General features: G+C 45.9%; 2 protein-coding genes across 6 annotated transcripts in view; one reads left to right on the forward strand and one right to left on the reverse strand.

The window, feature by feature from the left end:
* ZNF277 (zinc finger protein 277) overlaps positions 1-5,494 on the reverse strand; it is a 55,682-nt gene extending 50,188 nt beyond the window's left edge. Inside the window, exons 1-2 of one of the 2 annotated variants that reach the window (XM_021384922.1) lie at positions 5,377-5,438; positions 3,689-3,863 (exon numbers count right to left, since the gene is read on the reverse strand). Coding sequence is in view for 1 of the 2 variants with exons in the window: in XM_021384921.1 (XP_021240596.1) it covers positions 5,377-5,479 (103 nt within the window). In the remaining variant the exon portion in view is untranslated. Of the gene's footprint in view, positions 1-3,688; positions 3,864-5,376 lie in introns of both variants that reach the window. The other variant, XM_021384921.1, reaches the window with a different exon arrangement.
* DOCK4 (dedicator of cytokinesis 4) overlaps positions 5,512-14,432 on the forward strand; it is a 253,261-nt gene continuing 244,340 nt past the window's right edge. For all 4 annotated transcript variants that reach the window (XM_021384917.1, XM_021384919.1, XM_021384918.1 and 1 more), the window contains exon 1: positions 5,512-5,819. In XM_021384917.1, coding sequence (XP_021240592.1) covers positions 5,783-5,819 — 37 coding nt within the window. In that variant the 5' untranslated portion in view covers positions 5,512-5,782. The remainder of the gene's footprint in view (positions 5,820-14,432) is intronic.

Raw genomic sequence — 14,432 nt, forward strand, 5'->3', positions numbered from 1 at the left:
TTAACTATTTTTTTGTATAACTCATCCTCTCTCCTATGTGTGATACTGTTCCAAAGGCCATGTGCCAGCAACTGTGCAAGAGGCTGCAGGTCACTGGTCCAGGTACCCGCAGCTACAGAAATCATAGCATATTTGTATTTTCCTAGTGATCTGAATTCTATGCGCACGTGTAATTCGCTAGCAAAGTTGAAACTGGAACAGCCAGCAAGTAACCACTGAAGATAAAGACACCTGTACCCAGGAAGACTGAAGGTCTGGGTCAGTGGCTGGGCAAGGGGCCCAAGGCTCGGGCATGGCCAGAGCTGGTGTGTGGCAAGGCAGGCCAAGCAGCAGACATTGAGGCTGCTAATATCTGAGGGACCCATGACTGTGCGGTAAAAGTGAGAGAAGTGTGAGTGCATGTCTCCACTCTGCCAGCAAACACCAGGATGGATTAGCTGCCAAGTAGGAAGGATAAGAAGGCCTTAGCATAGGTATCAGACAGGTTTAGAAACCATGGTAGCGTGCAAGGGATCCACAGATGTGGGTATGCTTCTGGATATGAGAGTCAGGGTGTGTGTTTCACTAGTGGACTTCAACTCTGTTCTGTCTTTGCCATCCAAATGGGACACAAAGGTATGATATTCCTTAACCCTCCACATCTTGAGATTTGGCTTTAGGGAAGGGAACAGACATTGGTGATATTAACATTTCCCTCTTTGCCTGGCTCTCCCAGGGCAAAGAGATCAGACAGGGAGTCAGAGAGGCAGTTTCCTTTTTTGAAGATCCTTGTGTGGTATGGGGCAACCGCTGAGGAACCCTTTTAATCATTTCTCCAGTAGGGCCACCATGATACATGCATAAACTCTATCTAAGGTGCTCTGCAGCACCATACTCTTAACATAGCTTGGAGCAGCGAACGTGGACGAAATGGTCATTACAATACTATTATCAGAAGTTAGCAACAACCTAGGGACACAACTTAAGAGAAACAATCATCCACGTCCCTCCTCACCTCCCAGCTTCCAGGACAGAAGGGAAGCAGCTACAAGGAGGCCAAATCCCATCTTTAATTTAGCACATGGGAGCCAAGAAGTGCTTCACTTCCCCACTCCCACAAATATTTGAGTGCAATTGTAACTACTAAGCTCAGTAGGCGAGTGAGCTACAGAGAAAACTGAGAAATGGCTGGATTTCAGATAATGAAGAGGGGAGTTATGTGAGAGATGGCCAAGCTTCATACAGAAATGGGGGGAGGATACTGGAATCTTCTGGAGAGTAAAACCTTGCAAGGCCAGCAGGGCTGAGCTAACTGAAACAGTGAGGCCATAGGCCATACAACCCAGCAAAGAGCATCAGAAATAACAAATTTGGTTATGGATATAGCTGAACTAGGACAAACGAGGAAGAAATAATTAGGGGCAGAATTATGTGGGAGGAGACAAGGGTGGAGAAATGGAGAAATAAAGACAAATGGGGGAGAAGAACAAGCATGTGAAAATAGAGAAGATGGGCATAAAAACAGCCACTTGCATGTACGTACATTCCTGAGCCCTGCACATGACCACTGCAGTCTACCTACCTTCTTATTAAATTCTGTTCTTAATTTTTGCATACTCTTACTCTGCCACATAGACAAGAGTGCTGCAAGGTCTAAATGTAAGCAACTGGAGAACACATTGCAGGCCACTGGGCCAGCAGGTCCAGACACAAGCAACTGGAGAGCCTAAAACACAAGCGGTTGAAATGGCAGCAAATGGAGGAACCACAGCTAGTAAAACTTGCAGGCCTAGATGCCAGCAACTGCAGAGGTTGGAGTGTACACGCGAAAGATCTAAACAGCAGCAGCAGGAGGGGCCTGGGTGTATTTACATTTCCACAGCATCTTGTGTCTGTATGTGTACCCAAACTGGAACTGTGAGCAGGTGATCATTTTAAAACACTGAGTCTGAGCCAGTGGCAGCATAACTAGCCCAAGGTCTAGGGATGGATATTAAACAGACTTATAACCCATGCTGATATTTAAGAGGTCTGTAGACATGGTGGGTCCCAAAAACTTAGAGAGGAATTGTGCTTTCTTTAGTGAATGCCAGTCCTGATCGACCAGAAAGGAAGAACAAGATTGGGCTATCTGTACTGCTGTTTATGTGAGTGCTATTGGTGTTTATGAGGGTATGATAAAGGCATTGCTCTGTAGTTATCTGCATGGCTAACCATCTAATTTTCCTGTTTTGGCATGCCTCTCTTGAAATACACACTCAGCCTTGCCAATCGCCAGACCTGAGGACAGGAACAGCAGCAAACACATCCACGAACCAGGACAGTGAAACCTCTGAGGTCTGAAAATACATAGGACTGGATTTCAGTAACCACAAAAGAGGACTCCCTGGACCCACTGGACTGAGCAGTTCTTAAAACATCCTTAAGAAAGGGAAATTATAATTGAGCTAAAGAAATGATACTTATAGTATTAGGAAAAAAAAAAAAAAACTTTCTCTGAAGTATCCTCTAGGTAGTAATGAGAAAGAGTGGATTTTGCAAGTCCAGTGAAACTTCTTTTTTTTCTATAGTAAGTCAGATTCCCTTAAAAATGAGACATGAGATAGATGCAGAAGGAATAACGTGCTCTGACACAGAATGCGCCAGGAGAACGGTGCTGCACTGAAGAGCATCTGAGCACATTAAAACCCTACGTAGGAAATTGTAACTTACAGACTGCCTACGAAGCTACGGAAGACACACTTCCATAAAAGAAAAATTCAAAATATTTAAAAATCCATTGACAGACACTGTAAGAAATGCTGCTATGTAGCATAATTAATGTAGACTGAATAACTTGTATTGTGGACAGTGATATGTTTATTATAAGCCACTCAGTGACAGCTGCTGGAGGGAATTAACCAGAAAGCAGCACAGCCCTGGATTAGCATATACAAGCCCAGGCTTTCCTGTACACAGGAAACAGCAGGACAAGAAAAAATGTTATATTTTATTTTCCTACATTCTGTCCCCAAAGAAGTGACACAACTTCTGAGGTGCACATCAAGTACAACATGTGAACAGTTTTGCAGAAATGAAACTTCTGAAACAACAGGAATTTTGCTCTGAGATAGGAAAATGATAAATATCAGGGTGATGTATTTTCTTTGCCTACAGAGTGATTTATATGATGAGATCTGTTCATCCTAAGTGACTGGGCCCTAAGTGAATAATTTTGAAAAGGAATTTCAGCTACTGGCTAGCTTTGTCTTTGTTCAAGGCAAGAAGAAAGATGGGCTCTGAGCCCAGCGCAAACATGTCGAAGTCAGTCATGGTTAGCATGACAGACAGCAGACATGCTGTCTGAATTCAGGCAGAATTTTATGACTGCCAGCCAATGTGTTGGCAGCCCTCTATTAGGGAGAGGAAGATAGCTTGGACGTACATGGAGATCTATAGGCTGGGACAGAAGTTAATTCAGCCTGACATCTACTATTTTGATTTTCAGTAGTGACTTTTACACATATTATCACATCAAGACTCCAAAGGATCTGCTACAATATCTAAAGCAATGTTAGGAATCTTAAGCAAAGCCATCAAAAGTTCACTAATCCTTTCAATGAGTTTCTGAATATGCTAACAGGAAAACACCATACGCCAGATCTCTAAATTCCAATATGAAGGAAGTAAACTTTTTTCATACAAGCCTCAATGTGTTTATGAAACTTACCTCATTGTGTCTGCTACCCCACGGTCCCACACAGAAGACGAGAACAGATGACAGTGTGTGTCCTTTTAAATAGTTAAACCAACACAGCTATGCCTCTGGACGCAATTACACAAGTGTGAAAGTGCTCTAGAAGGGTCTGGCTTTTCAGGTAGGCAAAACTCATGCCAACACAACGCTACAGAAATAAATTAAGAGAACAGCTTTAACTAGTAGCACAAAGAAAGTGATTTTACTTTTATGAACAGAAGCAGGGTACATTCTAGGGAAGGGCACTAAAGTTACTCACTACCTAAGTTTGATGCCTAGAAAGACAGACATGGGTTAAGTGCATTTAACTGCAGGCTGGAAGCTGCATGTTTGCACATGACTTTTCCTTTTAGTGTGTCCTTCATGGTACCGGTGACTTAAAAATCCAACACAGCTTGACAGTAAAGACTAAAAGACAACCTAGAGAAAAAAAAAAAAAAACCTCGAACCACTTTCCTCACTTAAATGTGAGAACATTAAAAATGAATTTTTTGTTCAGCTCAAACTGAATCATCCCAGTTCAGAATAATGATTTGACTGGAGACATTTTTTTAAAAAAGATGTTATTAATCTTAGAGATGACTGGCACAGCAGAGCAGCATCATATCACTGGATTTCTTTTCCCTTTTTTCCCCTATCTGTTCCTTTCTACATGGCCAGGGCATACAATACAGGTTCCTGTTTCTGCCTCACAACACCCAGGTTTCCCTTGCAATGACTGGTTCAGCTTCCTATGAAGACCTTCAGCTCAGATGCTTCTGTAGAAGTACAGACACCTCAGTCTCCTTTAGTTTCTCCCTAGTCTCCTCTGGAGGTATTCAAAACCCTCCTTCAAAATGCTTTCCCATGCAACCTACCAGGAACCTCCTTTAGCATGATGGGGTTGGACTCGATGACCTCTGGAGGTCCCTTCCAACTCCTACAGTTCTGTGATTCTGACATACAGGCCTCTCACCCCAGATGGAGACCTTGCCTTCTTGCTGCTGGCAGTGCCTACCCTGTCCCTGGGTGTTCCCCAGATGTTCCACTTGCGCTCCTCATTGTGCACCATCTGCTTCCCTTTATCTCCACGCATGTGCCTGTAAAAATGTGGATTTATTTGGGAAGCCAGAAAGACCCCAGTCTGCCAGCAGAATCCTCCTTCTCTCAGTGCCTTGTGCCAAACCAGAGGTTCTGCGGTACCCTGCTGAAGTCAGAGTGGCATCAGTGGGACCAGAAAAATAACTGGAACCATCTCCACCTGAACGCCTGTCCTGAACACGCGGCTCTCTTCATATATTTTCTCAGTATTGCAGACAGGACAATTAACAGCGATTGGCCCGACCCAGCACAGCTGCACCTCTCAGCCCGGACCACCCGGGGCGGCCCCGCCGTGACCCACGCCCCGTGGATGCGGGTGGGACACACAGCAGGGGCTCCCTGCCGCGGAGCTGTGGGGGCGCCTCGCTGTGGCGTTACCCGCAGAGGCCCCTTCACGCTGGGCTGTCCCCTTAACGCCGCTCCTCGCCTCATTCTCCTTTAGGAAAGTTAAAGCCACGCGTGTGCCCCGGCTGCGGGTACGGCTCCTGCAGACAGACCCCCACCCCCATCCGCGCCCGCTCGGGGCCGTCGGACGGGCACCCCCCGCTGCCCCCACCTCGGCTCGGCTCGGCTCGGCTCACCTCCGCGCGCGGCCGGGCCCCTTTCCCCGCGGGCCGCTGCCATGCCGCCGCGCCGCGCCGCTCCTCCCCACCTCCTTCCGCCCTCCCGTCCCGCCCGCACCATGACGCGATCCCCGCCCCGCCGGGAGCGCGGGGCCAGTCGGGGCTCGTAGTCCCCGCCGGCCGCTGCCGACGAGGGGCGCGGCCGCGCCGAGGCACTGCGCTACGTTGCGCGGCGTGCAGCGGGACGAGCGTATAAGGGGCCGGCGGCGAGCGCGGCTCAGTCAGTCCGTCCGCCTGCCTGTCCGTCAGAACAATGCCTTCGCCGCCGGAGCCGGGCAGCCGCGGCTGAGAAGCGGCGGCGGAGCAGCCGGGCGGGACGCGCTCGCCGAGCAGCGCCGCTCCGAGCGGGAGAGCCGCCGCCAGCATGTGGATCCCCACGGAGCACGAGAAGTACGGCGTGGGTGAGTGAGTGAGAGTGAGAGGGCGCGGGGGGCTGCAGCCCGGCGCCCCACCTGCCCGCACAGCCGCCCGCCCGGGCCGGGAGGGGTCCGCGCTCCGCCGGGCATTGTTCGCGCTGCGCGGACGAAGTGCCGCCGGCGGAGCCGCGTATTACTTCAACTTTGCCCGGGGTAGGGCTGTGGAGCCCGCGGGACCGCCCTGCGGAGCGCTCGGGGGATTGCCGTGACTGCTTTGTGCGCTTTTCTTAACGCGCCGTGCGAAGAGCGCTGGTCGCGGAGCGCTCGTCCCGGACAATGGCCCCGCAGCCGAACGCGGTGCGCGGACCTCCGGACGAGTTGGTCGCTCCCCGCGTGTGTGCGCTGTGTTTGGGCGACGGGGGTGCGTGTGTGTGTGTGTTGGGAGGGGGCGAGGCAGGGGCGGCGCGGAGCCCTCTTTGTTTTTGTGTGTGTGTGTGTGTGTGCGCGTGTGAGAGCTCCGCGAGCAGCCAGCGCGGCTCTGTCCCGCTTGGAGTTGATCCCAGATGTTGCCGTCCTCCAAATGCTAAATTATAGGCATCATCGATGGCGTTTATTGCCTCGACTCCTTCATTGGCCGGGTCACAGCTGGGCTGCGGCTGTCGATCAGCCCCGCCGTGGGCAGGGGCTCGCAGACCGCTCTGGGACGCCCTGGAGCGGCACGCGGGGCGGCACGGCCAAGTGCTGCGCGCTCTCGGGCTGTTTGCTGCTTCTTTTCCTTTTTATTTTCTTGATTTTTCCACGATTGCAGCGTTTTTTTTCTGTTTGCGAGATGAAAGAGATGCTCAGTAGTCATTGTTAACGCTGACGGCAAGCGGCTAAACAGCCTTCCCGCAATCGGAATAACCGCCTCCTGGGCTGCTGAACAATGAGCTGATGCCCTCCCGTACGTTTTTCATAGCGAGCCCTGTGGGCACCTGGGCACGGGTCATTGTCCGGCAGCTCCGTGCGGAGGGATGCTCGTTTGGCTGCAGCCCTACGCCTGCCGGAGCGGTGCCGCTGTGATTTCCCGAGGGGGGTGGGGGGGGGAGGGAGGGAGGGAGCTTCCTTTGGGTCAAGGAGGAAATGTAATCGCTAAAAGAGTCCTATGTAAATATAATATAGCCTCAGATGCTTATTCTTATTTAAACGCGTTTTGTGGTTTTCTGTGATTTGCCTCCTAAAGGCTATTCAGCATGGTAACAAAAAGCCACTGTTTCATTCGGGCCGTCCACACCCCTGGGACAAGGGTGTATCGTGGTTCATACAACCATTGCAAAACATTGAAATGCTGATCTGAAGTCATCGTTTTTTTCTGCAGGGGCTGTGTCTTTTGCTATGTGCTCACCCACCTGCACAGAGAGCTATCTGCAAAATCTTCACACCCAGTTACAGTGTCAGCTATTGTGCTGTGTGCTGGGGGAGGCTGGAGGAGCTGGATCCTTCATAATTCCTTCAACTTTAATTTATGAAACCTCCTTGACACAAACTTGCATTGTGCACCAAAAGCCTGCTTTTGTATATTCTTCTTAATGTCGTGCTATTTCTGTTTCCAAGCAATTTTTATTAATGATGTATTTATCTGCCCTGCTAGAGTGGGTGCATTAGGAAACCCTTAGAGGCTCCCGCTGAGTTGTACCAAACATATGTGTATCCTTTGTACTGGAGCTCAGGGCTTGCATCAACATCAGTCCTCATCTGCATTTTCAGTCTGAATTGTGCAGCGTTTCTGCTGTGATGTGCCAAAATGGATGGACACCCAGACAGCAGCCACCTGGCTGCACGGAAGGGCTGCTGGTAGCCAAGGGGCTGCAGGGCACTTGCACCGCCTGGGGGCTCCTCTCTCTGAGGAGCAGTTGATGCAAGAGAAGGAGCATCTCTTCTTTATTTTAAACTTTTGCTTGCTGGCCACTAATAATATAGAATCACTTTTTCCTGAGGAGATTACTTTGAGTTCATTGTCTGAAGATAGACATGCTACCATAGTCCATAGTGGGTGTTACTACATTTAGATGTGACACATCGTAATGCAGTTTTATCATGTTAATTTCTAAGGCTGTAGATCTAACCAGCTGTGTATTATCCTTCAGGATGCTAAAGGTGAAATAAGCATTGCAATGTAAGTGTTTCTGAGAAAGTTTCCTTTGTCTGGGTTTCGGTAGCTCTGTTTTCAGAGCAAAAGCTTAAGCTTTGGTATCCCACATTGATACTTCATTTGCATTAAGTCGTACCTTTGGCTGATGTGACAATCTCGTGGCAGCATCACACAGAGCACCCACTGATCTGTTCCGTGGAGTGCGTGGCACAAAGTATGCTGCTGGAAGGGCAGGAGAGGGGAAATCTGTGGGTTTGTTGTATGGCTGCTAACAATAGCTAAAACAGGTAGGTGTCAAGTGGAGTTGGCTCAAGAAAATTGTGCTGTTGTGTATGAATGTGGAATGTAACAGCACAATGTTGTTTAGAACAATAACCAGACCCTTTGTTGCCTGAGTCCTTTAAGGCTGTATAGGTGTGGATGCTCTGCAGACAGCAAGCCAGTGAACGCAGCTTTCAAAGGTGATTAGTGCTGTCTGGTGCAAACAGGAGACTTCTAGCTGTAGTAAGAATTAAAACAATGAGAGGAGCAAGTGATTATTTTGTAAATGTTGTCTGGAGTTGCGATAGGAGTTCTGTTAGATGGTCTGAATGTCAAGGACCATCAGATCCGCGCACTGCTTTACCATCTGTGTGGTTTGGTTTCCCTAATCTGTGCAGGATATGGTTTGGCTCTCTGGAATGGAAGTGACTTACCTCTGTCTGCTGAGCACATTGCTTGCCAGCATTTCTTGGAAAGGTGCTTTTCAGATGAGAATAGAAAGATAAGGGAATAATTAAACAGTTACTGAATGCCTCATCCACTTTATCACAAGCATGTTGATTCCAAGTCCCAAAGTCATTCCATATAGCATAATCTGCCCGTTTAACTCAGACAAGTTTAAATAGTGCTTGGTATTTTTAGTGTGCATAAGCTATAAATCTGACTTCCCAAAGGGATATGAAGTGTGGCTATCTCCCATTTTTATAGAGGGAATCGGAAGGATTAAATGACTTCGTGCTATAAGCTGAGGTTTATGGGTGGAATAAGCCGGGAGTATATTAGTTGATCACAGGAGCAGTTTTGACTGGCACATAGACAAAGGCTGAAGCAATGGGCTTTGCCCCATTCTCCAAGCTGCATTTGGGTATGTCTCACGAGCAATCCTGCTGAAAGCTGTCTTTATCTTCAAGCTGCAAGCACTTCTTTGAATGCAAGGTAACATTACTGTATATGAGCTTGGTTTGTGTAGTGCAACAGCAGCAAAAGGCCAAGACCATAATGTGGCAACTGTTAAGGTGTATCTTCGTCATGCTAGACTTCTAATTTAAGGTGCTTGGTTTAACAAAGGCCTCTTCCATCGCACCCCGAACATTACAAATAAAAACAGTGTTCTTATTTCCTCCCTTCTCCAATGTCGATCTTGCCTCACAGTTTTATGTGGAATTTAGTTTACATTTTGCCTTACACTTAAAAGACCTTTAATAATGAACTTGTGTCAAGCTGTCTAAATAATTGCTTGAAGTTAAGGTTGGGAAAGCATTTATTGTTCTTTGAGGCTCATGAGCCCCATTTGGTTGATGAATGGGTGGGAGTGGTTTTTGTCTCATTACAGCTTGTGGCTTCTGGAGGCCAGTGCCTTCCAGAAGCTGGATGTGAGGTGGATGAGGCAGGGAGGCTGAAGCTGGCCGAGTGCCCATGCTTCTTGCACACCACTGCGGCAAGGGGAGCCCATTCGCATTTCATGAAGTGCTCCCAGAGTTCTTACTCTGAGTTCCAAGACTTGTGGGTCTTCACCCTGTCATGAAGGCTTTCACACCAGTTTAGGATGAAGATCTTAATTGAAGATCGTATTTTACCAGTCTTCTACGTTAGTAATAATTTTCAGTATCCTTCGGAAATCATACAGTCTCAACCTTCAGCTTTTGGACTTAAAAACAACTAATTGCATTCTATTGGAGAGTAGATCATAGAATCCTAGAATGGCTTGAATTGCAAGGGACCTTAAAGACCATCACGTTCCAGCCCCCAGCTGTGGGCAGGGTTGCCAACCACTAAATCCGGCAGTAGATCAGGTTGTCCAGAGCTCTGTCCAACCTGGCCTTGAACACCTCTAGGGGTGGGACATCCACAGCCAATCTGGGCAGCATGTGCGAGTTCTGCACCATCCTCTGAATGAAGAATTTCCTCTTAACATCTAATCTCAATCTCTCCTCTTTTAGTTTAAAACCATTCCCCCTTGTCCTGTCACTATCAGATCATGTAGAAAGTCTTTCTCCCTCCTGCTTATAAGCTCCCTGTAAGTACTGGAAGGCCACTATGAGGTCTTCCCAGAGCCTTCTCTTCTCCAGGCTGAAAAAACCCAGCTCCCTCAGCCTTCCTTTATAGGAGAGGTACTCCAGCCCACTGATATGTGTGGCCTCTGGACCCACTCCAACATTTTTTAAAGTTCAAAAGAGTATCCTTAACTTCTACAGTGACTGATAAATCAGTGAAATTGCATTAAAGTAAAACCAACACAAGATTTTTTTAAAATTAGTTTTTAATAACTTCTTCAATACATCTAGAGTCTTTAGTATGCATGTGACTTGAATGTCTTCCTCTCCAGAGGATATCCCAGACCTTGCTGGTTCATTGGCACCTTCTTACCCAGTGCTCTTCAGAGCTCTCCTTGTTACTATTCACTGAGTGTGTGGAGCTGTTAGTAGAAGACTTAAGGCTGATGTTACTACGCTGCCAGCTGTGTACTGATTACACTGCCTTTTTCTTCCTATTCAATTATATTCAGCATTTTGCCACTATTCACCTTTTTTCAGTGTTGGATTTATGTAGCTACCAGCTGGATAAGATTCATTCTTAAGACGATTGAGCAGTGGTGAATTAAATACCCTGAGGAGTGAAGGCCAGGGCTGCCTTTGGTCACGTCTCTCTCCATCTGTAACCTGCAGCTGAGAAACAAAACTTCAGCAGGAAATCATTTCACATTTCCAGACTAGTTCAAGGTGAACACGTTATCTACCATGTTTCATAGTTTCTAGTTCATTTGAGTGTAATTCTCTGTGCAGGTCTTGGTCTATAAAATTCTCCCTATTTGGAGGTTTGGGATTAGAGAAGATTCTGAGGAGAGCATTTTGATGTCTTGGATCATTTGGGATACTTGAATGTATGCAGTGACTGAGAGATCACTTCCAGCAGACAGCTCTTGCCCCATGCAAGAAACATTGCTTTGTTTCTTTAGGTGTGAATGATTGTTAGTGATGTCTGTGTAGAACTGTAGAATTTTTTTGTTTCGTTTTGATTTTTTTTTTGCTACTGGATTGGTTGTTGATTCTGTGAACGTACAGGGAAATAGGCTCAACAGGACTTTAAGGAGTTATATAGGTTATCTGTGATTTTGCAAGAAGGGTTGAAATGCAAAGAGCTTTCTTCCTTCTCAGTCTGAAACTACTTCTGTTACTGTTTATTTCTGCATGTCCTTTTGTGAGGAATTGGGCAGAAAGCCTTTGAGGCATTTTGTACAATTTGCAGTGATTTGGAAGGCAGATTAACCCAGAGGGAGATGTCCCTTTTCTTTTTTTCAGTTGCATGCATTTTATTGTTGGTAAGGAGGCTCTAACATCAATGAAGATCCTGGTTTAGCTGTGCTTGAGTGATGATCAATAGAAACATAGGAAAAATCTCTAGAAAGGGTTTTGAGAGGCTTAGTCTGTGCTACATTCTCAATGCTGAGTCAACTTTATCTGTTCTGAAGGAAGCTTGCCAGCATGTTTTTCAAAATTCTGCTAATGGAGCTTCTGCGCTTGTGTAGCCAGTGCTTAGCAATCCTACTGCCAGAAAGATTTTAGCATCGTAGTACAGTTTTCCTCTTGCATATGTCATTATGTGTACATGAAGGCCTGCTGAGAGTTCTTTTCTTTGGATGAAGTGGCTCCAATTATTTCATCCTTTCCCTGTAGGTTGTGTCATCTATACCCTTAAACTTGATCTATACCCTATACCCTTGATGTATGTCAGAAACTGGATCTAAAAGCTTGATAAGGTAAAGCAGGAGAACCTTTCTGTACTTTTTTTAGGCAGTATGTCCGCTGGTCAGTTCTGGCATGGTATCTGTGGCTTTTTGCAGTAGCATTGCAGTGCCCGATTCAGGTGGGAGCCACAAATAGTCCTTCAGATCCTTTTCTGGAAATTATTGCAACGGTTATTCTCCCACCCAGTATTTGTCAGCTGGTTGTTTCTGCTTATGTGGCATTTTACCTTTGTCCTTAATTAACAACACCTCTTCCATACTATTTCTCCAGTTTTTCAGCCCTGCCAACTCCCAAACTTCCTTTCTAACATCAGCCTGTTGGAAACACCTTGTATGACAGCTTTGTTGTGAGATGCAATTTAAGATCTGTGTTTGATGACAGAAGCAGAGCATGATGAGCTGAAAGACACTTGGATGCCATGAGGATTTGCTATTAGTTTAGATCTTTGTATGTATAAAGGAATATTTCTTTTTTCAGCTACTTACAATGACAAGAGATGGAGGTGATAGCTACTTTATCTTCATAATGCATGTTTCTATTTGTTTAGGATGCGTGCTGCATTTGTGTAGGTTAAATACGGTGTGGTAACTTGCAACTCAGCTTTGCTTTCTTGGACACCTGATTTTTTTAATAATGCTGACCTAATGTCCAGATGCTCTATGGTGTGGTATATGAGAGCTGCAAACGGTGCAGCTCTGGAAGTCACCTGTGCTGGGAACGAAGAGAGAAGGTTGGATTTTGCACATCATAGTACATTGTGCTTGCTGGCTTCTGTTTTCCTGAGTAAGAAAACAGGAGAGAGTCAAGTAAGTGTTTTGCAGGATTAAAAAAATAAACAATCATTCCTGTTATATTGCCAAAAAAAAGTGCTCTTGAAGGAGTGTTAATTCAATGAAAACCTTGCTGATACTGATTGCATGTTTCATCTCTCCCCAATTAAGGAAATAAGTCAATTTAAATTCTCAGATTCACATGCAGATTGTATCTTCTTTAATAATAACATCTGGACTTGTTATAACAGCAAGTGGGGAAGTCTGCTTACTCAGCTCTCCAGTACATCAAGTCTTGTGGTCTTGATAGTTTGTGTGTGGAAAAACAAAAACGCAATAGTAGAAAGGGGAATAAAACATGGGGTTGTTAGTTAGCAGACTTCAGAATTGGGCATTTCAGTTTTGTTTCTGTGTTACTGGATTTTGTCTGCGTCCTTGCAGGGCTCTGGGAGGGCCGTGGCTGCTCCCATGCAGTCAGGAGGTAACTGATGAGCTTGTTCCGTCTTTCTGTCAGCAGAGGAGAAACGGGCTGCCCTTCCTGACTCACTGCTTGCTTGGTTGATTTTTGTCATTGTTTGTGCTGAGTTTAGGACTTTACTCTTACTTAGAAATGTAAAATGAGTTATTAATATCGTGTGTGTACTGACACCTTTTCATGAAAAATTTGTATTGAATGAATGTGGATCTGTATATACTGTGAATAAGAGGTGGATACCAACTCCAGAGTAGGGGATGTTCTGTGAAAATGTGCAGACTTCTTTTGAGCTTTTTAAAAAATATTTTTTTTGTATCAAAACTCATTAACTCTTTAATGGGATAATGTTTCATGTTTTGGAATTATTTGCGATTACAGATTGCAGTACAAAGAAACAACTGGACTCCACAAAGCCTTGTTTCAACTTCTTTGCCCAGCAATATAATGAGTGAAGGGTGCATGAGATTCCCTGTGGGGAAAGGAGTTGTGTTTCTGATCCTTTGTTTTTTTTGTAACCTGAAAGAGTGCGTGCTGCTGCTTTCTTCTCTTTTGTTGGTGCTGTGAGGAGAAGGATCTTGACTTGCAGCTTCTGCCTGTGCACCTCAGAAGAAATCTGAGTATGTATTTCTGAAACAATGCAGTGGATAAGAGCTTGCAAATCTGTGGTGTTACTCATGGTTAGTTGTGGAAGGAAACTTCTTGAACCTTCGTCACTTATCTGTCTCTTCCCTATTCTTTCACCTTCCCCCTCTTCCCCGACTTCCTTCCTTTTTTGGTCTCTAAGGCTTTGGACAAAAAAAAAAAGAAAAGGAAAAAAAAGAAAAGAGGAAATCCTAAGGTGGAAAACAGCGGAAGATCACTGCTCTTCTATTTTGGTGTGAGAGCACGTGGCAGTGCTGGACAGAGTTCATTCCTTCTGCTATACTTGCTTCTCTTCTTCCACCCTCCCATGCTGGACTAAGATTGAATAGCTAATTATAACTCGGGCCAGAATGCCATGACTTCATGATATCCTTTCTTCTGCTTGGAATAACAAATCCCAGAAGCTAAATATCCTTTATCTCTGGGCCGGCTGTAGTTGTGAGTGTTCAGCCCTGCTGAACATACAGACTTATTCCTGTCCCATGCCAGGTTAAGTAGGTAAAGAAAGGGTACGGATCTGCCTGCTCATGCTTTGCCATAGTACTAATCTTAAGAGAATGTGTTAATGATAGGGGTGTGCATCTTGAGTTACACGTTCTTCAGTTACATACGTGGTATGAAACTTAATTTTCA

The sequence above is a fragment of the Numida meleagris genome, chromosome 1 (assembly GCF_002078875.1).
Source record: "Numida meleagris isolate 19003 breed g44 Domestic line chromosome 1, NumMel1.0, whole genome shotgun sequence".
Taxonomy (NCBI): domain Eukaryota; kingdom Metazoa; phylum Chordata; class Aves; order Galliformes; family Numididae; genus Numida; species Numida meleagris.